The sequence below is a fragment of the Colletotrichum gloeosporioides genome, assembly GCF_011800055.1.
Source record: "Colletotrichum gloeosporioides strain Lc1 chromosome Unknown consensus_103, whole genome shotgun sequence".
Lineage (NCBI taxonomy): Eukaryota > Fungi > Ascomycota > Sordariomycetes > Glomerellales > Glomerellaceae > Colletotrichum > Colletotrichum gloeosporioides.
The window spans coordinates 320932-337581 of NW_025544748.1; the positions used below are offsets into that span (position 1 = coordinate 320932).

The window sequence follows — 16650 nt, forward strand, 5'->3', positions numbered from 1 at the left end:
AAGATTATTAACTTTAGTTTAACTATTTAGTATTTTATATTAAAAAGAAGGTTTTAGTATTATAGTTAGTCTATAAGTGAGAAGAACTTTACTTTTATTAAGTATAAAAGATCTTAGAACTTAATATTAGTCTTATTAAGAGTTTTTCTTATAATTTTAGCTACTTCTTATAGATTATTATAATATAAGGCTAGTATATGCCTCCTTAGCTTTATATACTTATTAACCCTCTTATTATTTACTTAGAAGGCCTTATTAATTAATAAAGTAGCTATTAATATTAGGTTTTAAGTCTAATAATCTATTACTTATATTAGCTAATTATTACTTAATTTTGTTTAAACTATAGTACACTAGCCCTCTTAATAATAGGAAAAATCAGTTAATTTCTACTAAAAAAGCCCTATTTTACCCCCTTATTAAGGGGGATACTTTACTTCTAGGGGGTGTAACTATATATAATTCTAGCTAGAGTAGGTACTTATTATATAATACAAAATTCATACTAAAAGAGGTATAGTCTCCCTCAGAAATTTAATTTTCTGTTATTTTTCACCTCTACTTGCCTCAAAATCACTAATTAATCATGGAGCTTATCACGCCCTTAGTGACCAACTCACAGTTGATGTTCGTTGTGTAATTGTCCTGGCATTTTTGTGTTCCGCCCTGGTTCAAAGTCCCTGATTGCAAGCTTCTTCTACTTTCTTCGATACGGGGTCACTTATTGCAGTGTGCACACTCTCGTGACAGACACGGTCGATTGCTGTGTTTCTCTTAGGTACGACATGCACTTTTGCTTCAAGGGATTAACGATGGAAGGTGGGAAGAGGGGATGGGCACAAAATCAGCTGTAGGTCTTGAGTACGACGGGTCATTTCCAAAGCTCCCATTTGCCATATCTGCTTCCTCAGCGGGATTGAGCCAAGCTTGTTGGGGGTATCTACGGTCGTGTTGATGCGAACTGACAGCACGCAATGCTGTCTGAGCTGGACAATCAATCTGATTGAATCTAGATCGTCTGAACAGGAATGTCTGGCCGAGCGCTTCGGACAACGTTATACCCCGAACACTCCGGGCAATAGGTAGGACTACTTTGACCTTATTACAAGAGTACAATTCATTGGCACAAGGTGTTGAAACATGGCAATTTCCGGAAGGGATAACCTGGTGGGACACGTTCATTCATTAAATATGCTTCTTCTACCGTCGACTCATGCACACATAGGGTCCTCTTTTGATCCGCTTTGAATTATTATGCAAATGCTCAGAGCGAGTCAGATATTAAAGAATCTCACCATCTGGGAAGCTCACTATGGTTCATTTTCTTATTTTTCGGCCTCGCCTGTCAAGTAAGGTTCAAGCCTTAATTCAAGTGATGCATCTATATTACAGGAGGCTCAAAATGCTTGGCCAAGTCGATGATTGGGAAGCGAGGTCTAGATGATTCATCCAGGGGCTGCATGTTTAATAATCTTGCAAGATGGCCAAGGATCTTTGGAGACTGAGGACAAAGGTTGGTGTTCTAATTTTAGACGAGTTGTCAATGATCATTGTGAAGTAGACGTCTTTAAATACAGCAGCTGGAGACAATCCTGCATGTATTTTTCATCCATAGACCCGTCTACACAACTTAGCCACTGATCTGTGCTTTGAATTCAGTGCTAGTTAGTCGCAATGCGTCTCAACTTTGTGCCCAGCCTATGGCTCACAGTTGGCTTGCTCTTAGAATCTACTTATAGCGCAGTGAGTTAACCCTCGCTCATTTTTCTATACGGCACTTATAATTCGGTCTTGAACGCTTACTGACCTTGCGATTCTCTAGATTCTCGTATGTTGGAGCCCCTGATCCTCGAATTCGTCTGATTCTAATCAAATGCTTCCTACCATAGGGAAATACGGCGTACACCATACAGGACTCTGCATTAGCTAAATCAGTCTTTACAAACGGCTATGAAAATGGGAAGAAAGCTCTCGTTCGAGTCGTTGTAGACTCTTTCGACTACAAGATTACAGCCAAATCGGCGTGGAACGCTTACGACAGCACGCCAAACCGGTTACATCTCAACGAGATCATGATGGCACTCTGGAAGGACGACGGCTTGGAGCCGGGGGAGATGGTCACTGTCGAATTCTCTTGGATTGTCAACCAGCCTACGAAAGATGCAATTGCCAGCGTTCGTAGTCAGCGCAATGCAGGCTCCTCTGACACTGTTAGAGTCACTGAGGGAGAGACAGGATGGGATACACTGATGGGCTGTCCATTCGGTGGTGTCGCCCAGAGATTGGCAAGCGAGGCTGGGAAGTCAATTTTCTCTATTACGGTGACGGACGCCGGGCTAGATGACATGACTTTTGAGTTCGAATGAAAGAGGGAGATCGAGGAGACTCCTTAGCCTTGGATGACGTATTCAAATAGTTTAACAGATGCTTTTGCCTAGTCTTGATGGTAGTCAGTACCTGCCAACCCCCGTTACCTCCTGATTCACTCCAGCACTTGATTTTGAATTTGTTCCTTTCCATCCGAACTCATACTATTAAAGGACTGGTCAGCTTCGCGAGAATGTCACAAAAACATCGCTAGTATGGTACAAGCTGTTGCGTATGAGTGTGACAAGCAATGGGTACACAATATGGTTACAACTACGGGTAAAACCTTTAGACTTCGTCTGGTTGCGGACCATGACAAAATTGCGGTGGACGGCGAGGACGTTTCATTTGTTACGGTCGAGGTCGTGGACTCTGACGGCAATGTGGTGCCCTTGGTAAATGACAGGATATCAGGGTCCGTCACATCTGGGCCGGGCAAGGTCGTTGCCACAGAGAATGGGCATCCGGCGGACTTTACCGAGTTTACATCCCAAGACCGGAAGGCATTTCATGGTGTACTGTTGGCGATCGTCAAGTATCACAATGCAAGGGACTCTGTTATCACAGCAAACAGCACCGAAATGAAGTCTGCGAGTCTTTCTTTGGTAGCGACTTAACATCGTGGTATGATGAAGGCGCTCATCAGCTTCCAAGAAACGTGTACTGACACGAATACTTTGCTGTATTGTTCTCAGTAAGTGAGCCCCATTAGATTGATAGAAGTTCCCGGTCGACATAAAAGCTATCCAACTGATTTCATGAACTTAATTGTGTGAAGACCATCAGAACAGCTGCGTAACTATGCGTAGACTGATGTTAGGCCGGCGGGTATACACTCGAAATTCGGGATAACTTACGCTGCAGTTGCTCCAAGAGCTTCAAATGGTTTTGCCACCATTACCAGTGATAATAACAGAAGAAAAATGAAGATAAAAGCTGTAATGATCCCAAGTCTTTCTTTGAGATCATTCATGGCCTGGAGTATCCATATAGGAGTCAAGAGCATCACGACTCCGATGGCAAGGATCATCGCTGACACAGATGCGTCCATCCTTTTATCGGATATGTGCGACACCGCTTCAGCATCGTAAGTGGGCGTTTCGACATTCTTGTCTCTCATTATTGCCGATATTCCCAACCTGAGTGTTTTATGAAGAGCTTTCCGCAGAGGTGTATTTGTTGTGAACCTTATGGACACAAGGTCTGCACGTTTCAAGTACGCCTGCTCATCGGGCTCTATTGCGAGCTGGTCATGGTTTGAATGCCAATTTTCGAGGTATACCTTATCTTCTTCCGGGGCCTTTGAGAAACTCCCAAGAGCAGCTTGTTGGATGATGAAATCATCTAGAAGTGTCAGTGACACTGATTAGAATTACTCTGGCGATTACAAACTGTAGGCCCTGAGCTTATCAGAGATGCGTTTCATCAAAGATGAACGCTCAGGTATGTCGCCTTGTAGTGTGCCGTTATGGAAATCCGGGGCAGTTTTCATCTGCATGCGACCCTCGAGGTTGCTGAGTTCCTCTTCGAGCAGCGATATTTCGTCTTGCAGCGCTAAAGTGACTCGCACATTGAGAGCATCAAACCGTCGGAAAAGAAGTAAATTGTTTTCCGATGTAATCAAGTCCGAGTATCCTTTATAACCAATGTATTTCCACGGTTCCTCGTTGATTTCATCTTGATTAGGGGTTGTATTCATTGTTGGTCTTGAAGAGGAACTGTAAGTAAGACTCCCATAACCTGATGGCTCTGTTCCAGTGTTCATCGAAAACTCAAACGGCATCAACAACGGCATATGATGCCTGATTGGAGTTTCCTAAACAGACAATGGTCAATTCCAACAAACATGCGCACATCAACCTCGCGGAAGCTTAGTGGAAATAGAGTGTTAAATAGGTAGGCAGACTGTGTAGGGCGTCCGCCCCTTCACTGTTGCCTATCAGGCTTTTCCGTACACATGTGTGCTAAGAGTATGGCCTACTGCATTTACGTCATATGCGTCATATGGTAAGGCCTTTGTGAGCTTGGCTCCTTGGTGTGGCGGTGCGGCGCATTGGCTCAGCTAACTGACATCTACAACGCGGCGCGAGGCGGCCTCCATCTTCATAAAGTTTCAGTCCACTTCGCCACTTGTAACAGCACACGAGTTTGTGCGACACGTCCTCTAAGAGACACTTTGAGCAACTTACGTTAGCTTGTTGTGCCTTGTCTCTGGTCAGCCTTCTGGTGCGGTCACCCTTGCGTATTACTTGCATGAGGGAAGTTTCACCGCTTCCAACCACTTGATAGCTCGCAACCCACCTCCAATCATTTTCCAACACGTAAAATCTCTTCGGTGTGAAGATTGTACTGGGCTGACTCACGCCATATTGTAATTTGCTACGCTGATGCTGCGTTGTATAAATTGTTGTGAAATACTGAATCGCACAAGACAAAAGGAGTACCTTTTCGCAGTACAAGAAGCAACAATCGAAGATTACCTTCATTTTCAGTCGGGACGAAGTCACAAACTATGATGTAAACAAATTATTACTCGTAAGATCGGAAATGTATCCTTACCTGTATGTAAGGTACCTTAGTCAGAGAACCAACTAACAACCTCGATTTGCCGCGTAGAACTACTGGCGGCCACCACAACTTTGGGTATGCGGAGGAGCACAGTGCAACAATAGACGCCGAGAAAAAGCCCCTACGAGCAACTCGACCGCCTTCTTCCCAGCCATCATATACCATTGAAGATCTTGGATGCACCAAAATAAGCGCAAGCGGCCAAGGCTATGATTACAAATCGGGTTCTCGAGACGCAGAAAAGGCTGGCAAAGATGGACCGACAAGGGATTCCGCTAGCTCCGGTGGGCAAAGTCGAAACTGAGTCTTACAATCAGACCTTTTTGTTCTAGCAGAAGTTGCCACCACTTAGGTAGAGTAGCGAAATCGAAAACAGTTCAACGTCGCCGTTCGGTTATTTTAAATTGATTATTTGTCACGTTACGAATTTCCTATAATACTAGCATCATGATTCCTTCATCAGTATCATCGCTAGGTATCTGTTTTGGGATATACCGGGGGCATATGAATTGCGTTGCTTCCTTCAGGTTGAACCGCATTTCCAGAGATGATGCAATCAGCACAGAGAAATATGCGTGGGTCATTTTAGACCTGGTTATTGCCTTTTCCATAATTTACATAATATCAGCAGAAAGGAACCCGGCGGGATCGTGAGGACGGGCCTTGTTCAATGTTTATGAGCACGGAAGAACAGGAAAAAGAGAGAGGGTTCTTCAAGTTTGGAATCCCATGTCGGCCAGGTGACATTTCAGGCCGCTCCAGAGGTCAAGGTCGGATTGGCCAAGAAGGGGCAATTCTCCAAGACAGAACATTTACAGTCCGTTGCGTTGACAGCGTCCGCCCCCAAGTTTGACCCGGAAGGGAAATTTTCCGCTAGCCTAGAAACCCCTTAAAACCCCCTAAACTTCACACTTTAATAACTCTATGCGTACGTAATGCGCGTAAATAAAAAAGATATCATTATAATCACCTAGTCGGGGGCTATCGATTGATATATTTTTTATTTACGCGCATTGCGTACGCATAGAGTTATTAAAGTGTGAAGTTTAGGGGGTTTTAAGGGGGTTTCTAGGTTAGCAGACACTTACGCAACGCTGAAAAGAAAAAACGAAACCCCCGGCGCGTTGCGTTGAACTGTCCGCTTAAAAAACCCCTCAAAATCAGCCTTAACTTCATACTTAAATAACTCTATGCGTACGTAATACGCGAGAATAAAAAAGATATCATTATAATCACCTAACTGAGGGCTATCAATTGATATATTTTTTATTTACGCGCATTACGTACGCATAGAGGTATTAGTGAACGAAGTTTAGGGTAATTTGGTAGTTTTTTGGTAAAAAGCCCCTTTTTTTGCCTTTTTCGGGCTAAAAACTGCGGGGTGGACGCTGTCAACGCAACGGACTGTAGTGTATTCGTGGGTGCCGCGTAGCTCAGCTTAGAGGCCGGTGGACGGGTCTGGAAGCGATACACTCATTTCAGTAATATAAGAGCTCCCATAACATTAGTTGTGGCTCAGTATCTGTAAAAGTAGTTGCCCATACATGTATCCAGTCCTCCCTGACGCCGATTCCTATCATAAATCGTGACCATGGTTGTTCATATTAGACCGTGCCTTTCCTCCTCTTGATCTCAATCTTTGCTTCAACGGGCGGCACAACCGTCACGCCGATCCATTGCGGTTTCGGTCTCTCAGACAGTGTCTTCAGCTCGTAATTCAGCAGCAGATTGGCGACAACCATCTTCAGCTCATGCGCGACGAAAAAACGACCAGGACTGTAGGGGGTTAGTCTTCGGGGTTTGCGGCGAGGATAGCGGAACCAACTTACCACGCATGCCTTCCATGGCCAAAAGCCAAATGGGCGTCACTGGTCGTAACCATGCCTAGATTCTTCAACCTTAGTCCCTCTTCCAGATTTCTTTCCTCTTGCGGTTTGGCCTCATATGCCTCCCTCTCTCGACTCGTCCTGAAGGCGTCGTATTCCAAAGCATTCGACGTGAGCTCGTCATCGTGATGCAGCCCCTCGAGGTTGACGGTGAGGAACGTGCCTTTGGGCAGGTGCCAGCCCTCTTGCTCGTTCGTGATGCCCTCCTTTGCCACAACCTTGCGCTCCATCAGGGTGCAGCTAAAGTTGCTCAGTCGCTGACTTTCGCGGATAGCGCTGTCTAGTCGGTACAGTCTTGACAATCCATTCTTCGTCCATTGCCCGCCCTCTTCTTTCAAAACCCTAGCTGCCTCCTCTCGGATGCCCTCGATGTAACCCTTCGCAGGGTCGGATGCTAACAAGTCGAGCACGATACTGTGGCCGGTGATGACTGTCGTGTGAATCGCCGCAAACTGGATCGGCAACAAGCGCTTCGAGATAACGTAGGGGTCCAGCTCGAAGTAGTTCTTCTCCGCCTTGGCCATGCGAATGTCCCATGTGATGAAGTCCTCCGGTGCAGCCCAGCTGTCATATTCCGGATCGCCCGCCTCCTTCTTTTGCATATCGTGTAGTCGCTTCCTAATGACGGGCAGACTATGCTTCGCCGCCTTGCGCCAGAGCCACCAGTTGGGGAGGGCGATCAAGGGCCCAATAACAGGGAGCATGATCTGGGGGATCATGTGCATGGCAAAGCAGTTCAGGATAACCTGGTCTACGAACGAAACCATGGCCTTGCAGAACTCCTTGTTTCGGCATATCGTGTCGCCGACCAGCATTCTGTTCGTAACGGGCGGGACAATGGTCAACCAGGCATCCCACAGGCTAAGTGTCTTCCAGTTATCAGTGTCAGTACCGAATGCCTCGTCGACAGCAACAGCAACCTCCTCTTCGATGCCCGGGACAAGAGTGCTGAGATGACGCGCCAGACTCTTATGAATCACGCGCGTATGCCAGACGTCGTCCGCGTAGACCTTGCCTAGGAAGTTGTAGTCGCTGTATAGTACGTCATTGTGCGCTTCATGGGCGGAGACGATCGAATCGGGATGCTCGAGCAACCATTTCGTAAGGGATCGGGGGAGGACGATGTCGGGAGCCCTGCTCGCAGCGGCGGGTACGATGAATGCGCGGTTCTGCTTGTTGTACTATGCTTGCTGTCAGCATTTCCTTTGTCGCATGGCCAGATGGCCTGTGACATACCTTCTGGTACCCCTCAATCACCCAGTCTCTGTACCGAAAGATGTAGTAGTAGAAGTTCTTGATCCGCGCGACAGTTCCCTTCCCGTGGCCAACGACCGGGATGTTTTCAGGGTACGTAGGCTTCCATGTGTGGTCGAGAATCAGCAGCGTGACGAAGACAAAGAAGAGGGATCCGAAGACGCGCCCGGGCGTCAGGGAGTCGGTGATGTAGGCGTGAAGGCTTCCCGCCATGGTGGGCAGTCGGTCGGTCTGCTTCCTCTCGGCAGCTTGTCGTCGTTGTTGTTGTCGCTTCTGTTTCTCAAGACGTCTTGGACATGATCATCTGAAATCCAGAGAGGGAGGGAAGGGTTGGTGGAGGTTAAGTTGCATCGTCGGAGTTTAGCAAGCAGCCGCTACCGATCAGGAGTCGCCAATTGGTAATGTTTCTTTGCTTCAGGTCAATGACGCTCTGGCGCTGTCAAGGACTCAAGCTTGCATTCCCGTCCGCGCTAAAGACGAGCTGCCCTCCCTGGAGGGGAACCCCGGTCCTGAATGCAACTGGTGATTGGGAGTTGGAGGTTTAGCGAAGCACGCTGTGACCTGTTTCAGGTACGTGCCGTGTCTGTCATCGTTCTCGGATCCGGAGTTCTTAACACTTCATCACCCGAGTCATATGTCGAACTGTTAGAGATGTCCAAAGTCTGGGGGAGGTTTACTGCTTTTGGTGTCTCGAACCTTGCCGTATTCGGCTAGATCTGCTTCTTGGGTGTCCAATCTTTCCCACTGAACTGGCTATGCATCGAGGGGCAGAGTGGACAGCACCGTCGATCGTGTTCCATGATACGAGGAAACATGATATTTGAGAGCTGCTTACGCTCATTATCTCACGTTGACTCGTTCATGTTCTCAATCGACTGATTTTCAGGGGCAATATGTCACACTAACTTCTCAAAGCTTATCTACCCCGAATCCCCCTTCTCATTTCAACCAAAGTTTTCCGACTCTTCCGCTAGATCCAGACGCCCAGCAGATGCGCCCAGAAAGACATTCGACACTGTCAAACGACCCTGTATCAAACGTCTTCCACGTCCGCCCGCCATCAACTGTCACATCTGATCCGGATGGTCCGACCGCAACAGCGACATTGCAAAGACCCGGAGCCCATGATAAGCCCGACCGGTATCCGCCCGGAAACGCCTCCGACGCCGTCCACGTTGCGCCTGCGTCTTCCGACCATGACGAGGTGTATGCGGAGCCGTTGGCAACGTTAAAGTCCCCTCCGACCGCGATGCCGCTGAGCTCGTCCTTGAACTGCACCGAAAAGACGCCAGCCGATGCGCCACCCGCAATGGCGCTTCCCGAGACGTCCCAGTTGTGTCCACCAGCACTTCGAAAGACCCTGCCAGGGTCAACACCGCCAGAAGCAAGATACCACCGTCCCGCTGCCGTTGAGATGCAGGTCCCGCTGGCAGCAAAGCCGAACTCGCCTTCCAACGCAGGTGCCATGCCGCTGGAATCGACAATCTCCCAGGACTTTCCTCCATCAACCGTCTCAATTATTCGGAACTTGCCATCGACAGGATCGCTAACCGCAAGGCCTCTCTTCTCATCCTCGAAGTCGACGCAGTTGAAAAATGCCGCAGCCTCTTGATTCGCAAACGATTGAGTCCAGGACGCGCCTCCGTCATCGGTAATGTACACGCGTGAATCCGCCCCTTCCCCGATGGATAGGATGACGGCTTTCTCAGCGGAGAAGGCTTGCACGTCGCGGAACTGAAGCTCTGCATCTTCCGGCGCGAGTGAAGGCCCGACCGATGACCATGAGGCGCCGCCATCTGTGGTGAGCAGGACGGTGCCATTCGTACCAGAGACCCAAGCGGTCTTGTCCGAGACCGGCGACAGCCCTCGAAACTGCTGCTTGCTTCCTGTTGGGAGAATCTCCCAGGTCAAGTTGGCGTGTCGCGCTGAAATGCCGATCTTTGGGTTGAGAGGCGACGCGACAGCGAGGGCCACGAAGCCGAGTGAGAGAAAGCTGCGCAACATGGCTGATGAAGTGACGCACCCAGCTTGCAAGGAGACGAAGAGCCAACCGGCTGCGGTGTTTGTTTTGTCACCACATCCTGCGGGGTTACACCGCCAGCCTCCTCATTTCGCTGATTCTCTATCGCGACATCCTTCCGCAGATCATTGACGACCTTCCCAATCGGGACGTCAATATCGTGATGCTCGGGTCCTGTCCCACACCGCACGATCCCGAACCATAGACTCGGGTACCGGCAATAGTTGCTCGTTTCTGGCAACCTGACTTTGAATTTTCTTAAGCGAACACACTATTGGGCCTGTCCAATCTGCTCACCTGTCACTTGCGTTACGCTCGCGAGACATCGAGTTGATATTATTTTTCCCTCATCAACCTATTTACAGAACACCGAACTTCAAGAGGTATGTGCAAGAAACAAAGGCACCCTTACTCAACCTGCCGCCACACCCTCATGCTCAATCTGAGACACATATTGTTCGCTACCAGAATAGCGGTTCTTCACAACCCACCATCCGTAAACTCTCCGTTGGCAATAGCCTCAGTAATATCTTCGTCCGCCTCAAAGTATCCCGCAAGATCAGTCCTCTTCTCGAGTAGCAAGTCCACGACCATCCTTCCAAACACCTTCTCACCCGCCAGGCTCAAATGGGTGCGATCAGAGCCACCGAGGTTATAGGCGGTTGAGTTCTCCTCTCCAATGGCGTTGACGTAGTTGGTGCTCTTCATGTTCAAGTCGAGCCACTTGATTTTGCTCTCCTTCGCCGCGGCAATTGTCTTGCCGCGCCAGTCGTGCAGGTTCTGCACCACCTCGCCATCCTCAAAGGTTCGGCGAGTGAGCGAAGTGATGAAAATCTGTTTTCGTCAGTCAAGGGTCATCCATCGCATTACATCAGGCAGGGTGAGAGGAACACTCACTGGCGTAGCTCCAGCACTCTTGAGCTCAGCGGCGATGTCAATCAAGTTCGCCCGGAACTCATCCAGCTCCATGACCTTCTGATCATTGTGTCCGAATTGGACAGTGACGATAGGCTCATAGTCGGCCTTGGTGTCGTTGATGCCCTGCAGGAGCGAGTCCCAGCGTCCGTTGGACTTCCAAGAGACGGTCGTCGAGCCGGACTTGCCTCTGTTCTCACCCTCAGCGGGCGATTTGAGGTAGGAGAGGAAGCCGTTGCCCCAGCCGCCGTTCACAGCAACGGTGGAGTCGCCGATGAGGAAGAAGTATGGGTCCTTTGCGGCACGAGGTGTGGGTGTGCCTGAAATGAGGGAGGCGGCAAGGGCGAGGAGAAGAGTTGAGGACTTCATTGTGAATGCGGTGATGTATGCTTTGTCGACTTGAGCGGATGTGCTGTCTGACTTCACAGGATGGCATACCAGGCTTACATTCAGTTCTTATACTCATCAACTTCAACATGAAATTCTACCATATCAATGAGATCGGTTCTTTTCTTCAGACCTCCTTCTTCGGCATCTTCATGACGACAGTCTCTTGGGGGACACACGCCCAAAACGATACTCAATGCAACAAAACACATCCAGATTCGCATCATGAGTTCACAATCATTCCGTTCCGGGCCCCGTAGTCGTGCATTCCACCACTCGCATCTGGCCCATTCGGCCGAGTCTTGCAAGTTGCAACTGCAGCTGAAATTTCTCCATATCAAGCAACTTCATGTCGGCACTTCGTGACGATCAAGGTCTTCCAGAATGGAAGAGCATGCAACAAGAGACAATGCAAAAGACTGAGACGGGCGAAGAAAAAGCTCAACCGCCACATCTTTACACCGAGGCCACCATGTCAAAGCAGCCCAGGGTTCCATCAGGCCCCCAACGCGGACAGCTCCGCTCGTCCTAGCCACATGGCATAGCAGATCTCCCCCCAATTTCAGACGAACAGGGTGGGTGTTCCGGTGAGCCTCAGCGATCGGCAGTCGTTTTTGACGCTTTCGGCCTCGCTGTCGTCTTCCCTAACGGTGGCCGGGGTATGTCCCTCGGGTTCGCTCACGACGCCGAAACTGCGGGACGTTTTTACCCCATAGCGGGCTTGTCAGTTTGCGTGGCATGGCATGGGGGCCGGCAGGCGAATAATCTTATTTAGCGCCGGTGTTTGGCGTTTATTAAGACCTCTAGATGGATTTTCTCCTTTTGAGGGCATACGGCAAGTCGGCCTGCGATGTAATCGTCGTAGACGAGGTTGAGTTTGCTGAGGTCTCGTCTGCAGGCATTATTAGACGAAGTCGAGTGCCGACGACCCATAGATCGTCGTGAGAGTGGTACGATGACCAATACGGCAACATTTTGACTCCGGATTTACAACTGAGAATGACACAAGACTGGTCATGAGAGACATGGGCTTGTTAGCTGGCGTACCAGGAGACGTTCAGCCAAAGAGGATGCAAATGCTATTCGAGATGTGGGCAAGAACAGTGATCACGCGCAACCCTGGAATCCGTTGGGATCCAAATCGCAGCAATGGTCCGTGATCTTCATGGAAACAGTATGGCCATTATCATGGAATTTCGTCTGGATCTGGTGCACAGAACAAGTTTGCTCTACGGATACGGATACTCTTCCCAACACAGGCAAACGGGTGGATCGCGCGGTGGATATGACGTGCTGCATTCACCGGAAGGGCCCCCGTTAGCGCCCGCTCACTTAAAATTGAAGGGAGATGCAGCGCTTACCATCTGCATGTACTCTTCAGTTTCACCAGAGATCCCTAGTTTTTACGATGGCCGACAAACACGCTAAGATCGATTTCTGGAATCCTTAATGGGTGTCTGCGTGCTTGGCGCTTCCTATCCCGGCAAAGTGGTACGACATCCCTGCAGTTGTTGATAACGAGTCCATTCCCAACAGACCGGACTACTCCAGCCGACGATGGTTGGCTGTTAAGGAGTTGAAGAAGCCTATGGCTTGAATCTCCTTATAAAGCTTGACGTTTGCAGATAGACTTCTAGTTCTGCAGACAACATCTGTTCTCGTTCAGTGGTGTCACGTCGTTCTTTTCTCCGGCTGTTTTTTGCCTTCACACTCCTTTGTTCAACTTCGACTTCAAATCTAGCACCTTCCAAATCATCGTTCATTCACTGAAACCATCACTTTCAAAACTTTTGATCATTATTGACCATGGGCATTTTCAACGTTCTTCTCTGCGCAAGCGCAGTCAGCGCTTACACGGTCACCAATGTTGGCCGATTCATGTTGAAGAATATTGACCCCGTCGTCATCCCGGGCCAATATGCCTCCCACATGCACACATTCTTTGGATCCGATGCTGTGACTGCCAACACCACAACCTCGAAGGAACTTCAGGCCGGTTGCTCCACTGCCGAGAACCCCAACGATTACTCTTCCTACTGTAAGCCAGTCTCTCAAGTTTATCCATTCCATGTTTTCGCTTCAGCCTCTACGTCTGCGCATGCTGTTTCCAGGTGGCTGACTTGCAAAGGGGTTCCAACTCTTTTCTACAAGAACTCTACCGGCACGTTCCCGGCTCCCCTTTTCCGCTTCAGCGCCTACTACGTCAGCATCGACAAGGCCGAGGTCGCCATTCCTCAGAACTACAAAGCCGTCGTTGGCAACTCTTCCGCCACCTCCCAGGATGGCGTAGAGAACCTCGCAGGCATCCAGTGGTTCTGCGACCACGGCGGCCAGGGCACGACTGACGGCAAGGATGCCGCAGAATTTCCTTCTAAAACCTGTCCCGCCCATCTCCAGACGATTCTCCTCTTCCACGACTGCGTCAATGAGACCACCCTCGAATCGACCTACTCTGGAGTCCAACACTGGACCAAGACCTTCCGCCCCGAGAACCGCTGCCCCCTCGGCATGAAGAGGATGCCGCAGCTCAGATTCAGCATCCGGTATGACCTGCGTACCGCCCTGCCTGATGGCTGGGACGGTCCTGCGCCGTTGGAGCTGGCTTGCGGATCTTCGTACTGCACCCACGGCGACTTCATCAATGGATGGCTGCCCGAGGCTGCCGAGAATATGCTGAAGGCGAATGACAAGAGAGACTTTGCCGGTGTCGATGGTCCGAATGGAAAGCACAACGCCGGCACTCTTTGCAAGACAACCGCCGTCGATGCGGACCCCGAGCATGGCACCTCTGACTATGCGAAGAGCAAGGAGATTTTGGCCAGCCTGAAGGGCTGAGATACGAATTTGGGACCATGTTGTATCGGAGGTGTCCCACAGCAACCCAGTGTAGTCCGTGTTCGACACTGAGGTCAATTGCTCTTCCTTGATTGGAGAATATTTTGGGATTGGCATAACTTGAAGTCCACGTCGTGTCCAGGCGATAGCCCTTCCCGAATTTGCCACGACGTTATTGTTATTTTATCACTTGTAATACTGTCACAACAACACTAGTGTTGTTTAAAAAATATTTGATTCTTGAACTACTGAATACCAAACCATTGAGGGTGTTGAATGTCACTCAGATCATTGCAGCTGTTGTGGAATGACACAGTGCAGCAAGGCATCAACGAGCTACGGTAGTGGCTCAATATTTTCCAGGATGACGATGATGAATAACAAGTCCTCGACGTTCACACTGTGGTACTAATGAACTCTTAGCGCTCGAATGCCTAGGTTTCTGTGAGTACTCTCAGGTCCGTCCTTTACCCCGAGCAACCTACATACTAGCCCAAACCCTCAACCCGAGATAGACTGAGTTCGGGCTTGAATCCGGGTGCAAATGCGGGCAGGCCGGGTGCGAAATAGTTCCTTGACCGCTGCTTAGAAATTCGGTGATTTCCTGGCCTTATCAATGATGGTTTTTAACAGCGATCACATCGTACATGGCTCACGATTTAACCGTTCAGGAGAAGTCCAATTAGTATCGTAGGTTAGCTCTCCAGCTGAAGGAGTGGCCCGGCCGTGCTAAGTAACTTCCGAGCACAATTGCCGAGGTCGCACCACAAGACCCACTCACTCCCGACGCTCGTAACAACCGAGGAGACGAAGTTCCGAGCCTGCAATCATCACGAAACCTGGATCAGGATCTCCGCCCATCAAGCATTCTGCGTCGAACTGGCTCCAACTTACGTAAATTCCCTGAAGGACGGGGTATGATAGACTGTGTGGCTATCGAGATGCTTGACGCCGCAAGGCGTGCTTTCACCGTTCACCGATACAGTCAAACCATGTTCACACCGGTGTAAAACATGGGGATATCAGGCTGCCAATGATATTGGTGTGGGCGAGACAGATGTCACATTAGCTGACATTTCGGGCGCAAGCCTCACTGAGGGGTTCTAAACGCGGGGAAATTGGGTGGAAGACGGTGCCTCGGTTGAAAGTTTGTTATATTTACCCACGGCCTTCGAGATTTATCTTCTACATCATCGATATTCGGCACCTATGTAATTGATTTAAGATCTGATTCGAATCCGCCGTTCAGTATGGCAGACACCGAACCTCAATCAGTGCTCGTCTCCAAGACGCCGGAGGGCATTACGACAATAACGATCAACCGCCCTCACCGACGCAACGCAATCGACGGTGCAACCGGTCGCAAGCTCACGGATGCATTCCTCGCGTTCGAGAAAGACGACACGCAGAAAGTGTGCGTCTTCAATGGCTCAAACGGCTCGTTCTGCGCGGGCTTTGACCTTCACGAAGTCGCAACTTACCACAACCCCGAAGGGAAGAGCTACAAGGGACCCATCATCGACGAATCCCATCGCGTAGATGGGCGAAATATCGGCCCCATCGGTCCGTCGCGTATGCAAATCAAGAAGCCCGTCATCAGCGCCGTGTCAGGTCACGCGGTTGCGGGTGGGCTAGAACTCTCACTCCTCGGCGACATGCGAGTTGCCGAAGAGGACGCCGTGTTCGGTGTGTTCTGTCGCCGGTTCGGCGTGCCGCTTATTGACGGCGGCACGGTCCGGTTGCAGGCTATCGTGGGGCTGGGCCGGGCTCTGGACATGATCCTCACCGGCAGAGCTGTAGGTGCGCAGGAAGCACTGCAGATGGGTCTTGCGAACCGAGTTGTGCCCAAAGGGAAGGCCTTGGAAGAAGCTACGAAGATCGCAAACCAGCTCTTGGCGTTCCCGCAGGCCTGCATGAACACAGACCGGGCGAGTTGCTATTATGCTGCGTACAATGCGTCTTCTTTCGAAGATGCTCTGAGCAGGGAATTTGATGCGGGGATCAAGGTCATTAGCTCGGAGAGCGTGAAAGGCGCGGCACGATTTAGCAAGGGAGCTGGTCGACATGGAAGTTTTGAGGAGTCAAAAATTTGAAGCATTTATGGGAACAGGCCCACGATGCGGTTTGCTTCGGCTTGGAGCCCCATGTTCGCACGGCGGGTTCAGCAGCACACCGATCACATTACAGGCAAGTATTCCTTGCAAAACCGATATCGCAATGGCTGTTACGGAGCCCGGTGGGTTCGACAAATCATTTCTCGGCTAGCGTAGGGCGAAGATGACATGGTGGTCGGCAAGGGCGTCCAATGCCAACGGGCGTCGTAAGGCGCTGTCTGGCACATGTAAGAGACTTACCAGAATGATTAACTTAACTTTGACTCACACCGGATTGTCGAACATGAGGCCGGGCCACTGAGAA

General features: G+C 49.8%; 8 protein-coding genes across 8 annotated transcripts; 4 read left to right on the forward strand and 4 right to left on the reverse strand.

Annotated features, from left to right (window-relative positions):
* Positions 1–1674: 1674 nt before the first annotated feature.
* GCG54_00003928 (uncharacterized protein) lies at positions 1675–2366 on the forward strand (the record flags this gene model as incomplete). Its single annotated transcript, XM_045403985.1, has 2 exons — positions 1675–1743; positions 1890–2366. The coding sequence occupies 2 exons, from the start codon at positions 1675–1677 to the stop codon at positions 2364–2366; spliced, it is 546 nt and encodes a 181-aa protein (XP_045257185.1).
* A 264-nt stretch (positions 2367–2630) lies between these two features.
* GCG54_00003929 (uncharacterized protein) lies at positions 2631–2984 on the forward strand (the record flags this gene model as incomplete). Its single annotated transcript, XM_045403986.1, has 1 exon — positions 2631–2984. One exon carries the CDS (start codon positions 2631–2633, stop codon positions 2982–2984), a length of 354 nt encoding a protein of 117 aa, XP_045257186.1.
* A 139-nt stretch (positions 2985–3123) lies between these two features.
* GCG54_00003930 (uncharacterized protein) lies at positions 3124–3418 on the reverse strand (the record flags this gene model as incomplete). Its single annotated transcript, XM_045403987.1, has 2 exons — positions 3124–3166; positions 3225–3418. 2 exons carry the CDS (start codon positions 3416–3418, stop codon positions 3124–3126), a joined length of 237 nt encoding a protein of 78 aa, XP_045257187.1.
* Positions 3419–3751: 333 nt separating this feature from the next.
* Positions 3752–4066, reverse strand: GCG54_00003931 (uncharacterized protein; the record flags this gene model as incomplete). Its single annotated transcript, XM_045403988.1, has 1 exon — positions 3752–4066. The coding sequence occupies one exon, from the start codon at positions 4064–4066 to the stop codon at positions 3752–3754; it is 315 nt and encodes a 104-aa protein (XP_045257188.1).
* A 2473-nt stretch (positions 4067–6539) lies between these two features.
* Positions 6540–8373, reverse strand: GCG54_00003932 (Cytochrome P450 monooxygenase paxP; the record flags this gene model as incomplete). The annotated part of the gene is made up of 4 exons (XM_045403989.1): positions 6540–6711; positions 6765–8002; positions 8058–8313; positions 8363–8373. 4 exons carry the CDS (start codon positions 8371–8373, stop codon positions 6540–6542), a joined length of 1677 nt encoding a protein of 558 aa, XP_045257189.1.
* Positions 8374–9014: 641 nt separating this feature from the next.
* GCG54_00003933 (uncharacterized protein) lies at positions 9015–11379 on the reverse strand (the record flags this gene model as incomplete). The annotated part of the gene is made up of 3 exons (XM_045403990.1): positions 9015–10129; positions 10587–10929; positions 10993–11379. The coding sequence occupies 3 exons, from the start codon at positions 11377–11379 to the stop codon at positions 9015–9017; spliced, it is 1845 nt and encodes a 614-aa protein (XP_045257190.1).
* A 1824-nt stretch (positions 11380–13203) lies between these two features.
* On the forward strand, positions 13204–14232 carry GCG54_00003934 (uncharacterized protein; the record flags this gene model as incomplete). Its single annotated transcript, XM_045403991.1, has 2 exons — positions 13204–13435; positions 13526–14232. 2 exons carry the CDS (start codon positions 13204–13206, stop codon positions 14230–14232), a joined length of 939 nt encoding a protein of 312 aa, XP_045257191.1.
* Positions 14233–15482: 1250 nt separating this feature from the next.
* On the forward strand, positions 15483–16325 carry GCG54_00003935 (4-chlorobenzoyl coenzyme A dehalogenase; the record flags this gene model as incomplete). The annotated part of the gene is made up of 1 exon (XM_045403992.1): positions 15483–16325. The coding sequence occupies one exon, from the start codon at positions 15483–15485 to the stop codon at positions 16323–16325; it is 843 nt and encodes a 280-aa protein (XP_045257192.1).
* Between the last annotated feature and the right edge of the window lie 325 nt (positions 16326–16650).